Here is a 14,576-nt window from a genome sequence, read left to right as displayed (position 1 = left end):
CAAAACACATTATACTACTTCTTCTGAGTACGGCGATACCACATGTGTGACACTTTTTTGCAGCCTAACTGTGCTAAGGGGCCCAAAGTCCAATGAGTACCTTTAGGATTTCACAGGTCATTTTGAGACATTTGGGTTTAAGACTACTCCTCACGGTTTAGGGCCCCTAAAATGCCAGGGCAGTATTGGAACCCCACAAATGACCCCATTCTAGAAAGAAGACACCCCAAGGTATTCCGTTAGGAGTATGGTGAGTTCATAGAAGATTTTATTTTTTGTCACAAGTTAGCGGAAATTGATATGTATTGTTTTTTTTTTTCACAAAGTGTCATTTTCCGCTAACTTGTGACAAAAAAAAAATCTTCTATGAACTCACCATACCCCTAACGGAATACCTTGGGGTGTCTTCTTTCTAAAATGGGGTCACTTGTGGGGTTCCTATACTGCCCTGGCATTTTAGGGGCCCTAAACCGTGAGGAGTAGTCTAGAATCCAAATGCCTCAAAATGACCTGTGAATAGGACGTTAGGCCCCTTAGCGCACCTAGGTTGCAAAAAAGTGTCACACATGTGGTATCGCCGTACTCAGAAGAAGTAGTATAATGTGTTTTGAGGTGTATTTTTATACATACCCATGCTGGGTGGGAGAAATCTCTCTGTAAATGGACAATTGTGTGTAAAAAAAATCAAATAATTGTCATTTACAGAGATATTTCTCCCACCTAGCATCTGTATGTGTAAAAATACACCCCAAAACACATTATACTACTTCTCCTGAGTACGGCGGTACCACATGTGTGGCACTTTTTTGCACCCTAAGTGCGCTAAGGGGCCCAAAGTCCAATGAGTACCTTTAGGATTTCACAGGTCATTTTGCGACATTTGGTTTCAAGACTACTCCTCACGGTTTAGGGCCCCTAAAATGCCAGGGCAGTATAGGAACCCCACAAATGACCCCATTTTAGAAAGAAGACACCCCAAGGTATTCCGTTAGGAGTATGGTGAGTTCATAGAAGATTTTATTTTTGTCACAAGTTAGCGGAAAATGACACTTTGTGAAAAAAAAACAATTAAAATCAATTTCCGCTAACTTGTGACAAAAAAAAAAAATCTTCTATGAACTCACCATCCTCCTAATGGAATACCTTGGGGTGTCTTCTTTCTAAAATGGGGTAATTTGTGGGATTCCTATACTGTCCTGGCATTTTAGGGGCCCTAAACCGTGAGGAGCAGTCTTGAAACGAAATTTCTCAAAATGACCTGTGCAATCCTAAAGGTACTCATTGGACTTTGGGCCCCTTAGCGCAGTTAGGGTGCAAAAAAGTGCCACACATGTGGTATCGCCGTACTCAGGAGAAGTTGTATAATGTGTTTTGGGGTGTATTTTTCCACATACCCATGCTGAGTGGGAGAAATATCTCTATAAATTGACAATTGTGTGTAAAAAAAATAAAACAATTGTCATTTACGGAGATATTTCTCCCACCCAGCATGGGTATGTGTAAAAATACACCCCAAAACACATTATACTACTTCACCTGAGTACGGCAATACCACGTGTGGCACTTTTTTGCAGCCTAACTGCGCTAAGGGGCCCAAAGTCCAATGAGCATCTTTAGGCTTTACAGGGGTGCTTACAATTAGGCACCCCCCAAAATGCCAGGACAGTGAACACACCCCACAAATGACCCCATTTTGGAAAGTAGACACTTCAAGGTATTCAGAGAGTAGCATAGTGAGTCCGTGGCAGATTTCATTTTTTTTTGTCGCAAGTTAGAAGAAATGGAAACTTTTTTTTTTTTTGTTACAAAGTGTCATTTTCCGCTAACTTGTGACAAAAAATAAAATCTTCTATGAACTCACCATGCCTCTCACTGAATACTTTGGGATGTCTTCTTTCCAAAATGGGGTCATTTGGGGGGGATTTGTACTATCCTGGAATTTTAGCCCCTCATGAAACCTGACAGGTGCGCAGAAAAGTCAGAGATGCTTGAAAATGGGAAAATTCACTTTTGGCACCATAGTTTGTAAACGCTATAACTTTTACCCAATCCAATAAATATACACTGAATGGTTTTTTTTTTTATCAAAGACATGTAGCAGAATAACTTTCGCGCTCAAATGTATAGGAAATTTTACTTTATTTGAAAAATGTCAGCACAGAAAGTTAAAAAAGTCATTTTTTTGACAAAATTCATGTCTTTTTTGATGAATATAATAAAAAGTAAAACTCGCAGCAGCAATCAAATAGCACCGAAAGAAAGCTGTATTAGTGACAAGAAAAGGAGGTAAAATTCATTTAGGTGGTAGGTTGTATGACTGAGCAATAAACCGTGAAAGCTGCAGTGGTCCGAATGGAAAAAAAGGCTCTGGTCCTGAAGGGGTTTTATGACTGCAGTCCTTAAGTGGTTAACAAGATGCAGTCATTATGACATAGGGGAGAGACATATTTTTGCCCACGGACCCTCCAGGCAAGCTCTGCATCATGCTGTGTATATATACCAGCTTGCCTGCCCTTTAATTGCAGTTTTATCAACTAGCCTAGTATTTTGCATTGCCTTACAACAACAAACCTGAATACACCATACACACCGGCGTACCTACCGGGGATGCGACCCCCTATGCCGCAGGGGGGCCCGGGGCTGCTCTGGGGCCCGCTCACTGTGCGTGGGGGGAGCGCTGCTCTGGACCCCCCAGCAAGGTGCTTCATTCCCCGCAGCCCAGCAGCCTGCATAGTCTCCGGCAGGCAGAGCAGGGCTACGGCAAGATGGCCGCCGAAGAAGCCCTACACTGGAGACTATTTGTGTCTAGTACAGGGCTTCGGCAGCCATCTTGCCGTAGCCCTGCACTCTGCCTGTCAGCGCGGGAGATGTGCTGCAGGAGGACTCAGGGAGCTGCGAGCCAGATGCCGGGAGAGGAGAAGACTTCTGTCAGGTAAGTGAATTGTTTTTTTTTCACAGGTGCATTTTTTTTTCTAGTGTCTGCTGCCTACATTGTGATTTTCTGGTCACTGCTGCCCACATTATGATTTTCTGGTGTCTGCTGCCTACATTGTGATTTTCAGGTGTCTGCTGCCTACATTATGATTTTCTGGTGTCTGCTGCCCACATTACGATTTTCAGGTGTCTGCTGCCTACATTGTGATTTTCAGGTGTCTGCTGCCCAGATTAGGATTTTCAGGTGTCTGCTGCCCACATTGTGATTTTCAGGTGTCTGCTGCCCACATTACGATTTTCAGGTGACTGCTGCCCATATTATGATTTTCTGGTCACTGCTGCCCACATTGCGATTTTCAGGTGTCTGCTGCCCACATTGCGATTTTCAGGTGTCTGCTGCCCACATTGCGATTTTCTGGTGTATGCTGCCCACATTGCGATTTTCTGGTGACTGCTGCCCACATTAGGATTTTCAGGTGTCTGCTGCCCACATTGCGATTTTCAGGTGTCTGCTGCCCACATTGCGATTTTCAGGTGTCTGCTGCCCACATTGCGATTTTCAGGTGTCTGCTGCCCACATTGCGATTTTCAGGTGTCTGCTGCCCACATTGCGATTTTCTGGTGTCTGCTGCCCACATTGCGATTTTCAGGTGTCTGCTGCCCACATTAAGATTTTCTGGTGACTGCTGCCCACATTAGGATTTTCTGGTGACTGGTGCCCACATTGCGATTTTCTGGTGACTGCTGCCCACATTATGATTTTCTGGTGACTGCTGCCCACATTACGATTTTCTGGTGACTGGTGCCCACATTGCGATTTTCAGGTGTCTGCTGCCCACATTAAGATTTTCTGGTGACTGCTGCCCACATTAGGATTTTCTGGTGACTGGTGCCCACATTGCGATTTTCTGGTGACTGCTGCCCACATTATGATTTTCTGGTGACTGCTGCCCACATTACGATTTTCTGGTGACTGCTGCCCACGTTACAATTTTCTGGTGACCGCTGCCCACATTAGGATTTTCTGGTGACTGCTGCCCACATTAGGATTTTCTGGTGACTGCTGCCCACATTAGGATTTTCTGGTGACTGCTGCCCACATTAGGATTTTCTGGTGACTGGTGCCCACATTGCGATTTTCTGGTGACTGCTGCCCACATTATGATTTTCTGGTGACTGCTGCCCACATTACGATTTTCTGGTGACTGCTGCCCACGTTACAATTTTCTGGTGACCGCTGCCCACATTAGGATTTTCTGGTGACTGCTGCCCACATTAGGATTTTCTGGTGACTGGTGCCCACATTGCGATTTTCTGGTGACTGCTGCCCACATTATGATTTTCTGGTGAACTCTGCCCACATTACGATTTTCTGGTGAACTCTGCCCACATTACGATTTTCTGGTGAACTCTGCCCACATTACGATTTTCTGGTGAACTCTGCCCACATTATGATTTTCTAAAGGCCCACATTACGATTTTCTGGTGAACTCTGCCCACATTACGATTTTCTGGCCCACATTACGATTTTCTGGCCCACATTACGATTGTCTGGCAAAATGCTGCCCACTTTACAATTAATTTACAGTGAAACGCTGCCCCATTACGATTATTTGGCACCTATGGGGGGGGGCCCCATCCAAATATTCGCAGGGGGGCCCAGTGATTTCTAGTTACGCCCCTGACCATACACCAGCCCTAAATCACTAAATGAAAGGGGGCCTGGGGGGAGATTGCCCCCCAGGTGGAGTGGAGCACTGGAGAGACTGAGATAGAGCAGATAGCGTATCTGTATTGCAGTCCCACAACACACAGAGGCTACTTGCATGTAATGTGTCTCCTGTCCCTGCCAGCCAAATCCAAAAAAAGCTTTATTGGCAGGACCAAATACATTTAGCATTGCCAAAGCAAAAACAAAACATTAACAACATGGTGGGGAGGATTGTGGGAATAGGGGAAGGATATAGGTATTCAGTCCATAGGGGTGTGGAGGATGTAAGGGATGGTCAGCCTCTCACACAAGCTGCAGGCAGCCCTCCTGGAGTTTAGGGACTGTCAAAAACTTTTCAACCTGTGAAATACCTTATGTAGCTGTCTTCATGCAGTCTTTACAATAGGGAAAGAGCTGAGTTTTTCCCACAGACCCTGCAGGCAAGCCTACCAGCTTGTCTGCTTCAGCGATTTTTTTTTAAAGGTACAGGAGTCTCAGGGGGGTGTTCCATACATCCAGAACCCCCGTCTGGATACGCCAGTGCTGGGGCTTCCTCCAGCCCCATATGCACGGATCGCTCCCACGCCGCTGTCCTCCGCTGCCCGGATCCGCCACCACCCCACCGGGTCCCGTCATTGCCGCGAGTCGGCAAGTCGGCCGGCGGACGCGGCCAATTCTCCGCATCACAGGGTGCTCTCCCCATACAGATACGCATGTGGCTGCTTACTGCGCAGCCGCATGCGTACATGTATGGAGGGAGCCCCTGTGATGCGGACAATTGGCCGCGTCCGCCGGAAGTGACGGGCCCGGTACCGGCGGATCCAGGAAGCTGAGGACGGCGGCGTGGGAGCGATTCAGGCTTATGGGGCTGGAAGAAGCCCCAGGTGTGTATAAAATCTTTTTCTTTTTTCACCCCCCGTTCCTCTCTGGTTCCCTTTAACATTAGCAGCTTCAACAGAGTTCTCTCGTTTGAGATAAATGTGCTGCTTTTGACCTCAGTTGTCAGAACTCGTGCTGTAAATTATTGGAATGCCTTGCTCCCTCTCTACTATCAGAAAATATAGAAACTGAAAGCAGAAGTCCTCTGTTACTGTCTCACACTGCCCCCTAGTGACAAGTGGCCATAAATACACATTACAGCAGTACTAATTAGAAGCAGAGAAATGTAACAAATAAGAAATAAAAAATGTGCTAAAATAAATTGATCTGGAGCACTTGCAAGCCTGTAAATACATTGGCTGCTAAAGGGTCAAGGGACCATTATTGTGAAAAAAATTAAAATGTAAAATATATACATATTAAATGTACATTTCTCCTAGAGTAAAATGCACTATGAATTACATTGTTCCTATTACGCTGTCATTTACAATAGGCGTTAAAAAGCTAACAGGCCTGGCATATTTTGGATTAGTTTTCATTACAAAATTAATTCTTTACAAAAGCATTCCCTGGAAGTGTGGCCACTTCGGGTTCTGGCCGGCCAATGTGCGAAGTGGCCGCAGCGCAGCGGCCAATGTTAGAAATGGAATGATTATACTAAGCTACAATGTATTTTACGGCCGTCTCGCTGCGGCCAAATGTGTTAGAAGTTGGTGAATTTAATGAAATATAGCCGGCGACAATGTAATAGATGAAGCCGCCGGCTTTCGCACTGCCTCCTCTCCTCCCCCCCCCCCCCGCTTCTCTCCCCTCCCTGCCTCCTATACAATATACGGAGCAGCCGGCGGGGACATGCGTGTCCCGGAGAGTCGTTCGTCGCGGCTGGGAAGCAGAGCGGGGAGGCTGCAGACATTGCTTCTGCCAGCACCCGCTCTGCAGGAACGGCAGGATTCCCCTGCCGCGACGAACGACTCTAGGGGACATGCGTCGGCTGCTCCGTATATTGTATAGGAGGCAGGGAGAGGAGAGAAGCGGGGGGGGGGGGGGGGGGGGGGCTAGGAGGAGAGGAGGCAGTGCGAAAGCCGGCGGATTCATCTATTACATTGCCGCCGGCTATATTTCATTAAATTCACCAACTTCTAATACATTTGGCCACAGCGAGACGGCCGTAAAGTACATTGTAGCTTAGTGTAATCATTCCATTTCTAACATTGGCCGCTGCGCTGCGGCCACTTCGCACATTGGCCGGCCAGAACCCGAAGTGGCCACACTTCGGGTTCTGGCCGTAACATATACACATGTCAGTCAGTGTCCTTACTTGTTTTGCTCGCTATTTTGGCAGTTGGACTGCGCAACTGCAAATCAGTAAGTGCTTTTTTAAATAAATAAATAAATAAATGAGAATCTCCAATGAGGAGATGGGCTATTTCAAAACTTGTCAGATTTTCTGTAAGTGACAGCAACATTTGGAAAAGAGATAGCTGTCCTTCAATTTACTTTTCTTAACTACTTTTTGTAATACTTATTTGTTTGCTAGGTGATGCAAATGTAGTCTCGTAGATAAAGAGATAAAACATGTGATAACAACCTAAAGAGAGAAGTTAGTTGAATCAGGGGCTTTATACCTTATCAATAAAATACCTTTTAAAGGACAACTGAAGTGAGAGGTATAGGGAGGCTGCTATATTTATTTCATTTTAAGCAATACAGTTGCCTGTCAGTCCTGCTGATCTATCTATCTGCAGTAGTGTCTGAGACACACACCTGAAACAAGCATGCAGCTAATCGTGTCAGAACTGACAATAATGTCAGAAACAGCTGATCTGCTGCATGCTTGTTCAGGGTTTATGGCTAAAAGTATTAGAGGCAGAGGATCAGCAGGATAGCCAGGTAACTGGTATCGAGTGCTGTAATTACAGCGCAGGAGATTTGGGCACAGCCAGCGCCACCATAGACCGTAATAGGAATTACAGCTGTAGCGATGCACAGTGAGTAACTACGGCGCCGTCAGAAGACGGAGCTGAAGTTACTTTCAAAACAGTGTAATTCGTCCGCCAGCAATAGCTGGAAGATGAATTACATCATTCCCCACCCTCCACATGGACCTGGAGGGGGAATAGTAACTAACGCCGCCCGGACTTGTGCAGCAGCAGGGTAAGCCGTATATCAGCTGTATCCTGCGCCGAAGTCTCCCGGAGACCAGGACATAAATATGGCAGCATCCATTTCCCTCTTGCTTCAGTTGTCCTTTAAAGGAATACTGTAGGGTGGTCGGGGGAAAATGAGTTGAAGTTACCCGGGGCTTCTAATGTTCCCCCGCAGATCCTGTGCCCGCGCAGCAACTCACCGTTGCTCCGCACCCGCCTCCGGTTCACTTCTGGAATTTCAGACTTTAAAGAGACTCCGTAACAAAAATTGCATCCTGTTTTTTATCATCCTACAAGTTCCAAAAGCTATTCTAATGTGTTCTGGCTTACTGCAGCACTTTGTACTATCACCATCTCTGTAATAAATCAATGTATCTTTCCCTTGTCAGACTTGTCAGCCTGTGTCTGGAAGGCTGCCAAGTTCTTCAGTGTTGTGGTTCTGCTATGCACTCCCCCCTCAGGGGGGAAAGAAACACACAAATGATCTCTTGAGATTCAAAAGGAATGCTGTATACAGCCTGCTTGTGTATGAATGTATTTTCTATGTGTGGACATGCTGTACATCAACCTACTTCCTGTTTTGGTGGCCATTTTGTTTGTTTATAAACAAACTTTTTAAAACTGTTTTTAACCACTTTTAATGCGGCGGGGAGCGGCGAAATTGTGACAGAGGGGAATAGGAGATGTCCCCTAACTCACTGGTATGTTTACTTTTGTGCGATTTTAACAATACAGATTCTCTTTAAAGTCTGAAAACCACTGTGCCTGCGTTGCTGTGTCCTCACTCCCGCTGATGTCACCAGGAGCGTACTGCGCAGGCTTAGTATGGTCTGGGCCTGCGCAGTACGCTCCTGGTGACATCAGTGGGAGCGAGGACACGGCAACGCAGGCACAGTGGTTTTCAGACTTTAAAGTCTGAAACTCCAGAAGTGAACCGGAGGCGGGGTCGGAGTATCGGTGAGTGGCTGTGCGGGAACAGGATGTCTGCGGGGGACCATTAGAAGCCCTGGGTAAGTTTAACTCATTTTCCCCCGATCCCCTTACAGTATTCCTTTACGTTTTGAGTTGGCTAGAAAATGCTCAAAATAGGTTTGATATTGTTTACCTACTTTTTAGTATTTTTTCAATTGCTAGGTGCTGAAAAGCTATTTGGAGAAAACTCAGGAGAAAAGTTAACTAAATCAGGTACAGGGTCTCTTATGGTTGCTTACTTGCATCAAGATGTGACTCAGATACGTTGAATCCAAAAGATCAGTAAATCAAACTATATAGAACACACAAGATTCTGTATTTCTTTCTCATATCAGGATACCATTAAAGATACACTAACACAAAACCAGCCCCGGGAGTTGGGGGGAGCCTCTAGTGAGGCTTCCCCCCTTCAGGATCCAGCGCTGGCAGCCCCCGAGAATACAACCTGCGCAGTAGAACAGAACCAATCAGGCTCAGCTATTTCCGTCAGAGCTCATCAGAAAGCTGCGCCGGAGACATGTAGGTAAATATTTACATTGTCGCTGTTCGGGGCTGCCAGCACTGGATCTTGGAGGGTGAAGAACATGCAGAAGTCTCATTAGGATGCAGGCTTCGGCTTCCCCCTCCCGAGGTAAGTATCCCCCGGGAGCTGTTGTTTTTTGTTTTGTTTTGTTTTTTTACAGATACTCTTTAAATAATTGAAAAAAAAATCCTTACCTTGGTTTTTTAATGGCAAAGGCATGGTCTCCCTGAGTTTACTTAAGAGGTTTTTCATTTCCCGCATGTCTCTGAAAAGCAAAGAAAAATATCAGCTTCCATATAGATTCCACTAATATAGATCAGAGATGGTCAATCAGATGCTTATCATTTTGAGTTGGTTAAAATTTTTATAAGTTTTTGTATATGCATGCACCTTAAAATTGGACCAATATATTATTAGCTTTTACATTTGATTGGTCCAGTTCCGAGCCAAATTTAAATAAAATTAAAGCAAACCTGGGAGTCCTGACATAATGTTTTTTGGGCGGAGCAGATGGGAGCGTGGCTCAGAAGGCGGGGAGAGGGCGCATCTTTGGCTGCAATGGGCGTGGACTGGGCATCCCATTGCAGCTGATGCCTCCCCTTTCTGTTTGTCTGTCAACAAATCTGTTTTAATGGGGAAAAGTGGACACTGGGGCACCTACGGATGGTGCAAACAGGGCACATAGGACATCCACCTACAAGGAACATGGAAGAAAATATGGCCTTAGGATCACTTAAAGGGAACCTAAAGTGAACATAAAAAAAGAGTTTCACTTACCTGGAGCTTCTACCAGCCCCCTGCAGCCACACTGTCACAGAACGATCCTTTGGTCCCCCACAGTGGCTGAGTTTCGATTTTGGCAACAGAGCCAGTCACCTGGCCTTGCCGGCACACATCCTCAATCATGCTCATGTCGGGAGCATTCTGCCCATGTGCAGTATGAGATCTTCTTGTACTGCACGGGATGGTGCCGTGGGGGCGTGATCAAGGACGTGCATGCCCAGGGCCACGCAGATGCATTGCCCGACAGCTCTGACGCCAAAATTGAAAATTAGTCACTGCGGGGGTCCAGAGTATTGTTGAGGCCCGGGCGCAGGCACAGGGCAGCTGCAGGAGGCAGTAGAACTCCCGGGTAAGTGAAACTCTTTTTTTAATGTTCAATTTAGGTTCCCTTTAAAGGAATTCTTTGGTGGTTAAAAAAACAAAACAAAATCCAACACTTACCTGGGGCTTCTATCAGCCCCCAGCAGCTGTCAAGTCCCACACCGTCCTCCTGCAATCCTTCGTTCCCCGCCGCCGGCCCTGGTCTAATTACGCGTGTGCATTATCGGCAGCTTACTGCGAAGGCACGGTACAAGAAAACCTTGTACTGCGCCTGCACAGTAAGCTCCCGATGACGCACACTGGAGCGGGCACTATTTGTCTTACTAGACGAATATTAGACCGGGACCTGCGGTGAGGAACCGAGGATCATAGGAGGACACCGTGGGACATGACAACTGCAGAGGGCTGATGGAAGCCCCGGGTAAGTGTTGGTTTTTGTTTTTTTAACCACCAAAGAACCCCTTTAAGGTACTCTTTAATACAAAATTTGCATCAACTTAGAACTATTAGCATTTTATTGACTATCTTAAGAGCAGATGTCATGTATCATGAGACTAAGATGGCGCCGGACTCGGACGCCACGGCCACAGGGCTCCGGTCTTCTTTACTTTTAGGTATGTAACCTCTCCTCCACTCACCTCTGAACTCCTCTCCATGCCGGGGAGAGATGCGGAGGATATGGACACGATGGTCTCGCTCTGCTGCAGCCACGCGCCGCGGTCTGCAGGTCGGCGAGGAAATCAGCTGTTTGGGGCCACGTGCAGTGCGCAGGCATGGAGAGGTGACTCGAACCTGTCGATCCTCTGCCGCTGCCTCCAGACCACCAGCGCCGCCACCCGCGCTGCCACCCGCGCTGATCCCACCACGGCACCGCAGCTTGTGTTCCGGGACGGCTCCCAGCAGAGAGGCCCCCGTCCTTCACACGTTCCAGCCTGCAAAGAACACTATGCAGGCCCCCCCGCTAGCCCGGGCGCCTGCTAGCTGCGGCCGACAGCTGATCAGCGGTTTGGGCACTCCTGCTGCTCGCTGCCCGACTCTTGAGCCAGCCCCTCTGCCACCGCACATCTCCATCCCTGCTGGCTGCTATATCGCCTTCGGACCATCGTTAGGAGGGACAGGATTCCACGTGGGGCAGTCACAACACTGCTGCCGGGGCAACCAGATGCCGCTCACGGAATGCAGCTGCTATCAGAGGACCCGGGGACTGGAGCCTGTTGATCCTCTGCCGCTGCCTCCACTGCCCTGCCCTGACACCATCTGAGGACCCGGAAGATGCCTGATCCGCCACTCCACGTGGGGCCACTACACCACCGCCACCCGGGGATGCCATCACAGTAACAAGCAGGCAGCTCCACCGCCGCAGCCCGGAGAGGTATGTGCACCAACACTCTCAATGCTCCCTCACGTCCACCGAGATTCAAGGCCTGCGGTCGCCCCTCCACCACTGCTCTCCTGCTCCATACACTCCACTGAAAACAAGCCAGGCCCTGCTCCCCACCACCGAGCCTGCAGTCCTCAACAGCACAGTGCAGCTCTGTAGTCCCCTCTGCTCTCATCCACCAGGCCACTCAGACCAGCCTACACAGCAGCTCTAGTTCCCCGTAAGCCCTGGAAGGCCCACCAGAACTGGCTCCGTGTTCTTTTTGTTCCCAGGAGCACCGGGCCCCTCTCGGCCTGCAACCACCATCAAATGGATTCTTCTGGTCCTGACCAACTCAGATTTGGTCAGCAAGCCAGGGCTTGCTTAAACGGGGCTCAGCACATGGTTTCGGACTGATTGTCGGACTGTACCCAGGGGTGTCAATCTGCAGCCCTGAAGGAACTCTGCCTCTCTCCTCGTGCTTTGGTTCTCTCTCTTTCAATTCTCTCTTTAGCTATCCCTTCTCTCTCTCTCTTTTCTCTATCCACTCTTTTCCAGGCTTTCTCATCTTTCTCTACTTTCGTGGACAAATCGGTAGCACCTGTCTTGTTGGGAGCGTGTCGCTGTGTAGCGTCCAGTGCCGAAAATGGCAGCGCTCATATCAGCTCTCAGGCTGCTCCTCCAGTCCTACTCTTTTCTGTTCCTGCTATTAGTGTATGCTCTGCTATGCTTGCGTTACGTTAACTGTGCGTGTGTGCCGTAATGCTCTCTGTCTTGTTCTTTTATTTTTGCGTTTAATTGTTTTTATTGTTTATATGTATGTACCATGCTTAACTGTATGCAATGCTGTACTCTGCTTAATTGTATGCACAAGCTGTAATGTTGTCCTATGTATGCTGTCCCATGTCTATGTATGTGCCATGCTTAAACTGTATGCTATTTCTTGTTTCTTCATCAACGACCCTGTATGCGCCAAAACCAATTCCGGGTACAATCCACCGTTGTACTTGGCGACAATAAATTCTGATTCTGATTCTGACAGGAAGTGGTGTGGTCAGAAGTCCAGTGTGTTACAAAGACTCACTGTGGATCAACAGAGCTCCACTTTACAATGCTGTCTGCATTGACAGAATAACTAGGCTGTCAAGTAGTAAGTAATACTTGGCATAAGCCATAAGTAGGCAACCATACATGCAGTGTGGTTTTATTAGAATCATATTATTATTATTGTGTATTTACAGTATATAGCACTGACATCGGCTTTAGAGTTGCTTTAACTTTTGATTCTATTTACAACCGATCAAGAGGTTTCATTGGATCTGAGACCGAATGCTTCAGGTTTTGCAGACATATTCATGTGAGTTTCAATGCATTCATTTTCCACTTTACACACTGTGTGACCAAGACCGCGGGTTCTTACCTCTCTGTGTTCTCAATGTCTGCGGAAACCTGCCAACATTGCTGGGCATCTACAGGTGATGAGGACGTGTCTTCTAAGATCGGAACTTCAGAACTTTCATCTGTTTTATAGTCTATTATCTTTGGACCGACACACTGCTCTTTTCCTGTAATAGAAGAAGAAATTGAGAGATCATGTGCCTAGAAAAACCCCATTACTTGATTTACTGAATACATTGTACATTTCTAGCAGGCCCTGCCCGTCACAAAGTAACATCAATGGATTACAAGGATATAAAAGTAACAAAGGGCTCTTGAAACTAATTACAAAAAATGGTTTTTATCTTTAGCATTCAAAAATTACATTGTTAGTGTCCTTAATAGTGAAAATTATATCAATCCAATCAGGGACGGATCTAGGGGGGGGGGGGGGGGGGGGGAGCGGGTCTCTTGCCCCAGGCGCAGTTTGTTGAATTCTTAAAAGGCGCTAAAACTGGATAGGGAAAGGCAGTTTAGGCGCCAAAACCTGACCTTTAGGCACCAAAACCTGACCTTTAGGCGCCAAAACTGGATGAGGAATGGCAGTTTAGGCGCCAAAACCTGACCTTTAGGCGCCAAAACTGGATGAGGAATGGCAGTTTAGGCGCCAAAACCTGACCTTTAGGCGCCAAAACTGGATGGGAATGGCAGTTTAGGCGCCAAAACCTGACCTTGCCCCAGGCGCAATTTGGTCTAGGTCCGTCCCTGAATCCAATAAGGGTAATAAACAACTCAAGCCCATTAAGGCTATAAAACAGCCTTTCTCAACCTTATTACCCTGGAGGAACCCTGCAAGTAATTTTTGGATCTCAAGGAACCCTTGCAAATAAGCTGGTGTGGCTGTTTATGCCACTACCCCCTATTACTGTGCCCTTTATTACAATGTCTCCTTATTCTAGTGCTTTTTATTAATGAGTTAATTATTATTCTGACCCCCAATTTAGGTCTTCTTTTTACAGTACCCACTATTATATTGTACTTGCTATCATACTTCCCTCAACCCCCACGATGGGGAAAAATGCCAAGGAACCCTGCAGAGTACTCATGGAACCCTGGTTGAGAAAGCCTGGTGTAGAAAGATACAAAGCTTGTATTTGGGTTTTGATAACCCTTCTTCGGGCCTTATATATACAATGTACACGTGAATAGTGCAAGAGCCATACAAAAATGCATCTGGACAAAAATAAAGCCAGAGAAAGCCACTCCTAAGGATGCCAGCAGCCGGACCTGCTATAAAGCAGTATGACCAGGGCAAAAGTGCCTCTCGTTCTCATAGACTTATGTCTCATAGACTTGTGTCCCCCTACTCAGTGTATGGCTGTATTAAAAAGGAACTGCAGTGAAAATTTAATAATGAATAAAATAGTTTTTTTTTATTTTCTATAACATTCATTTATATTCATTTATAAATTTAGTCCGAGTGTCAGTGTCAGTCAGAGTGTCAGGCGCATTGCCACTATTGGACCTTTTTGAGCTTGCACTCCTTGCCTGATAAAGCGGGTTATACCT

General features: G+C 46.8%; 1 protein-coding gene across 3 annotated transcripts in view; it reads right to left on the bottom strand.

Annotated features, from left to right (window-relative positions):
• Window positions 1-14,576, bottom strand: part of RGS7BP (regulator of G protein signaling 7 binding protein) — a 153,747-nt gene that overhangs the window by 13,289 nt on the left and 125,882 nt on the right. For all 3 annotated transcript variants that reach the window (XM_068249729.1, XM_068249742.1, XM_068249737.1), the window contains exons 4-5: window positions 13,051-13,195; window positions 9,361-9,431 (exon numbers count right to left, since the gene is read on the bottom strand). In XM_068249729.1, coding sequence (XP_068105830.1) covers window positions 9,361-9,431; window positions 13,051-13,195 — 216 coding nt within the window. The remainder of the gene's footprint in view (window positions 1-9,360; window positions 9,432-13,050; window positions 13,196-14,576) is intronic.

The sequence above is a fragment of the Hyperolius riggenbachi genome, chromosome 1 (assembly GCF_040937935.1).
Source record: "Hyperolius riggenbachi isolate aHypRig1 chromosome 1, aHypRig1.pri, whole genome shotgun sequence".
Taxonomy (NCBI): domain Eukaryota; kingdom Metazoa; phylum Chordata; class Amphibia; order Anura; family Hyperoliidae; genus Hyperolius; species Hyperolius riggenbachi.
This window is presented reverse-complemented; position numbering and strand designations above follow the sequence as displayed.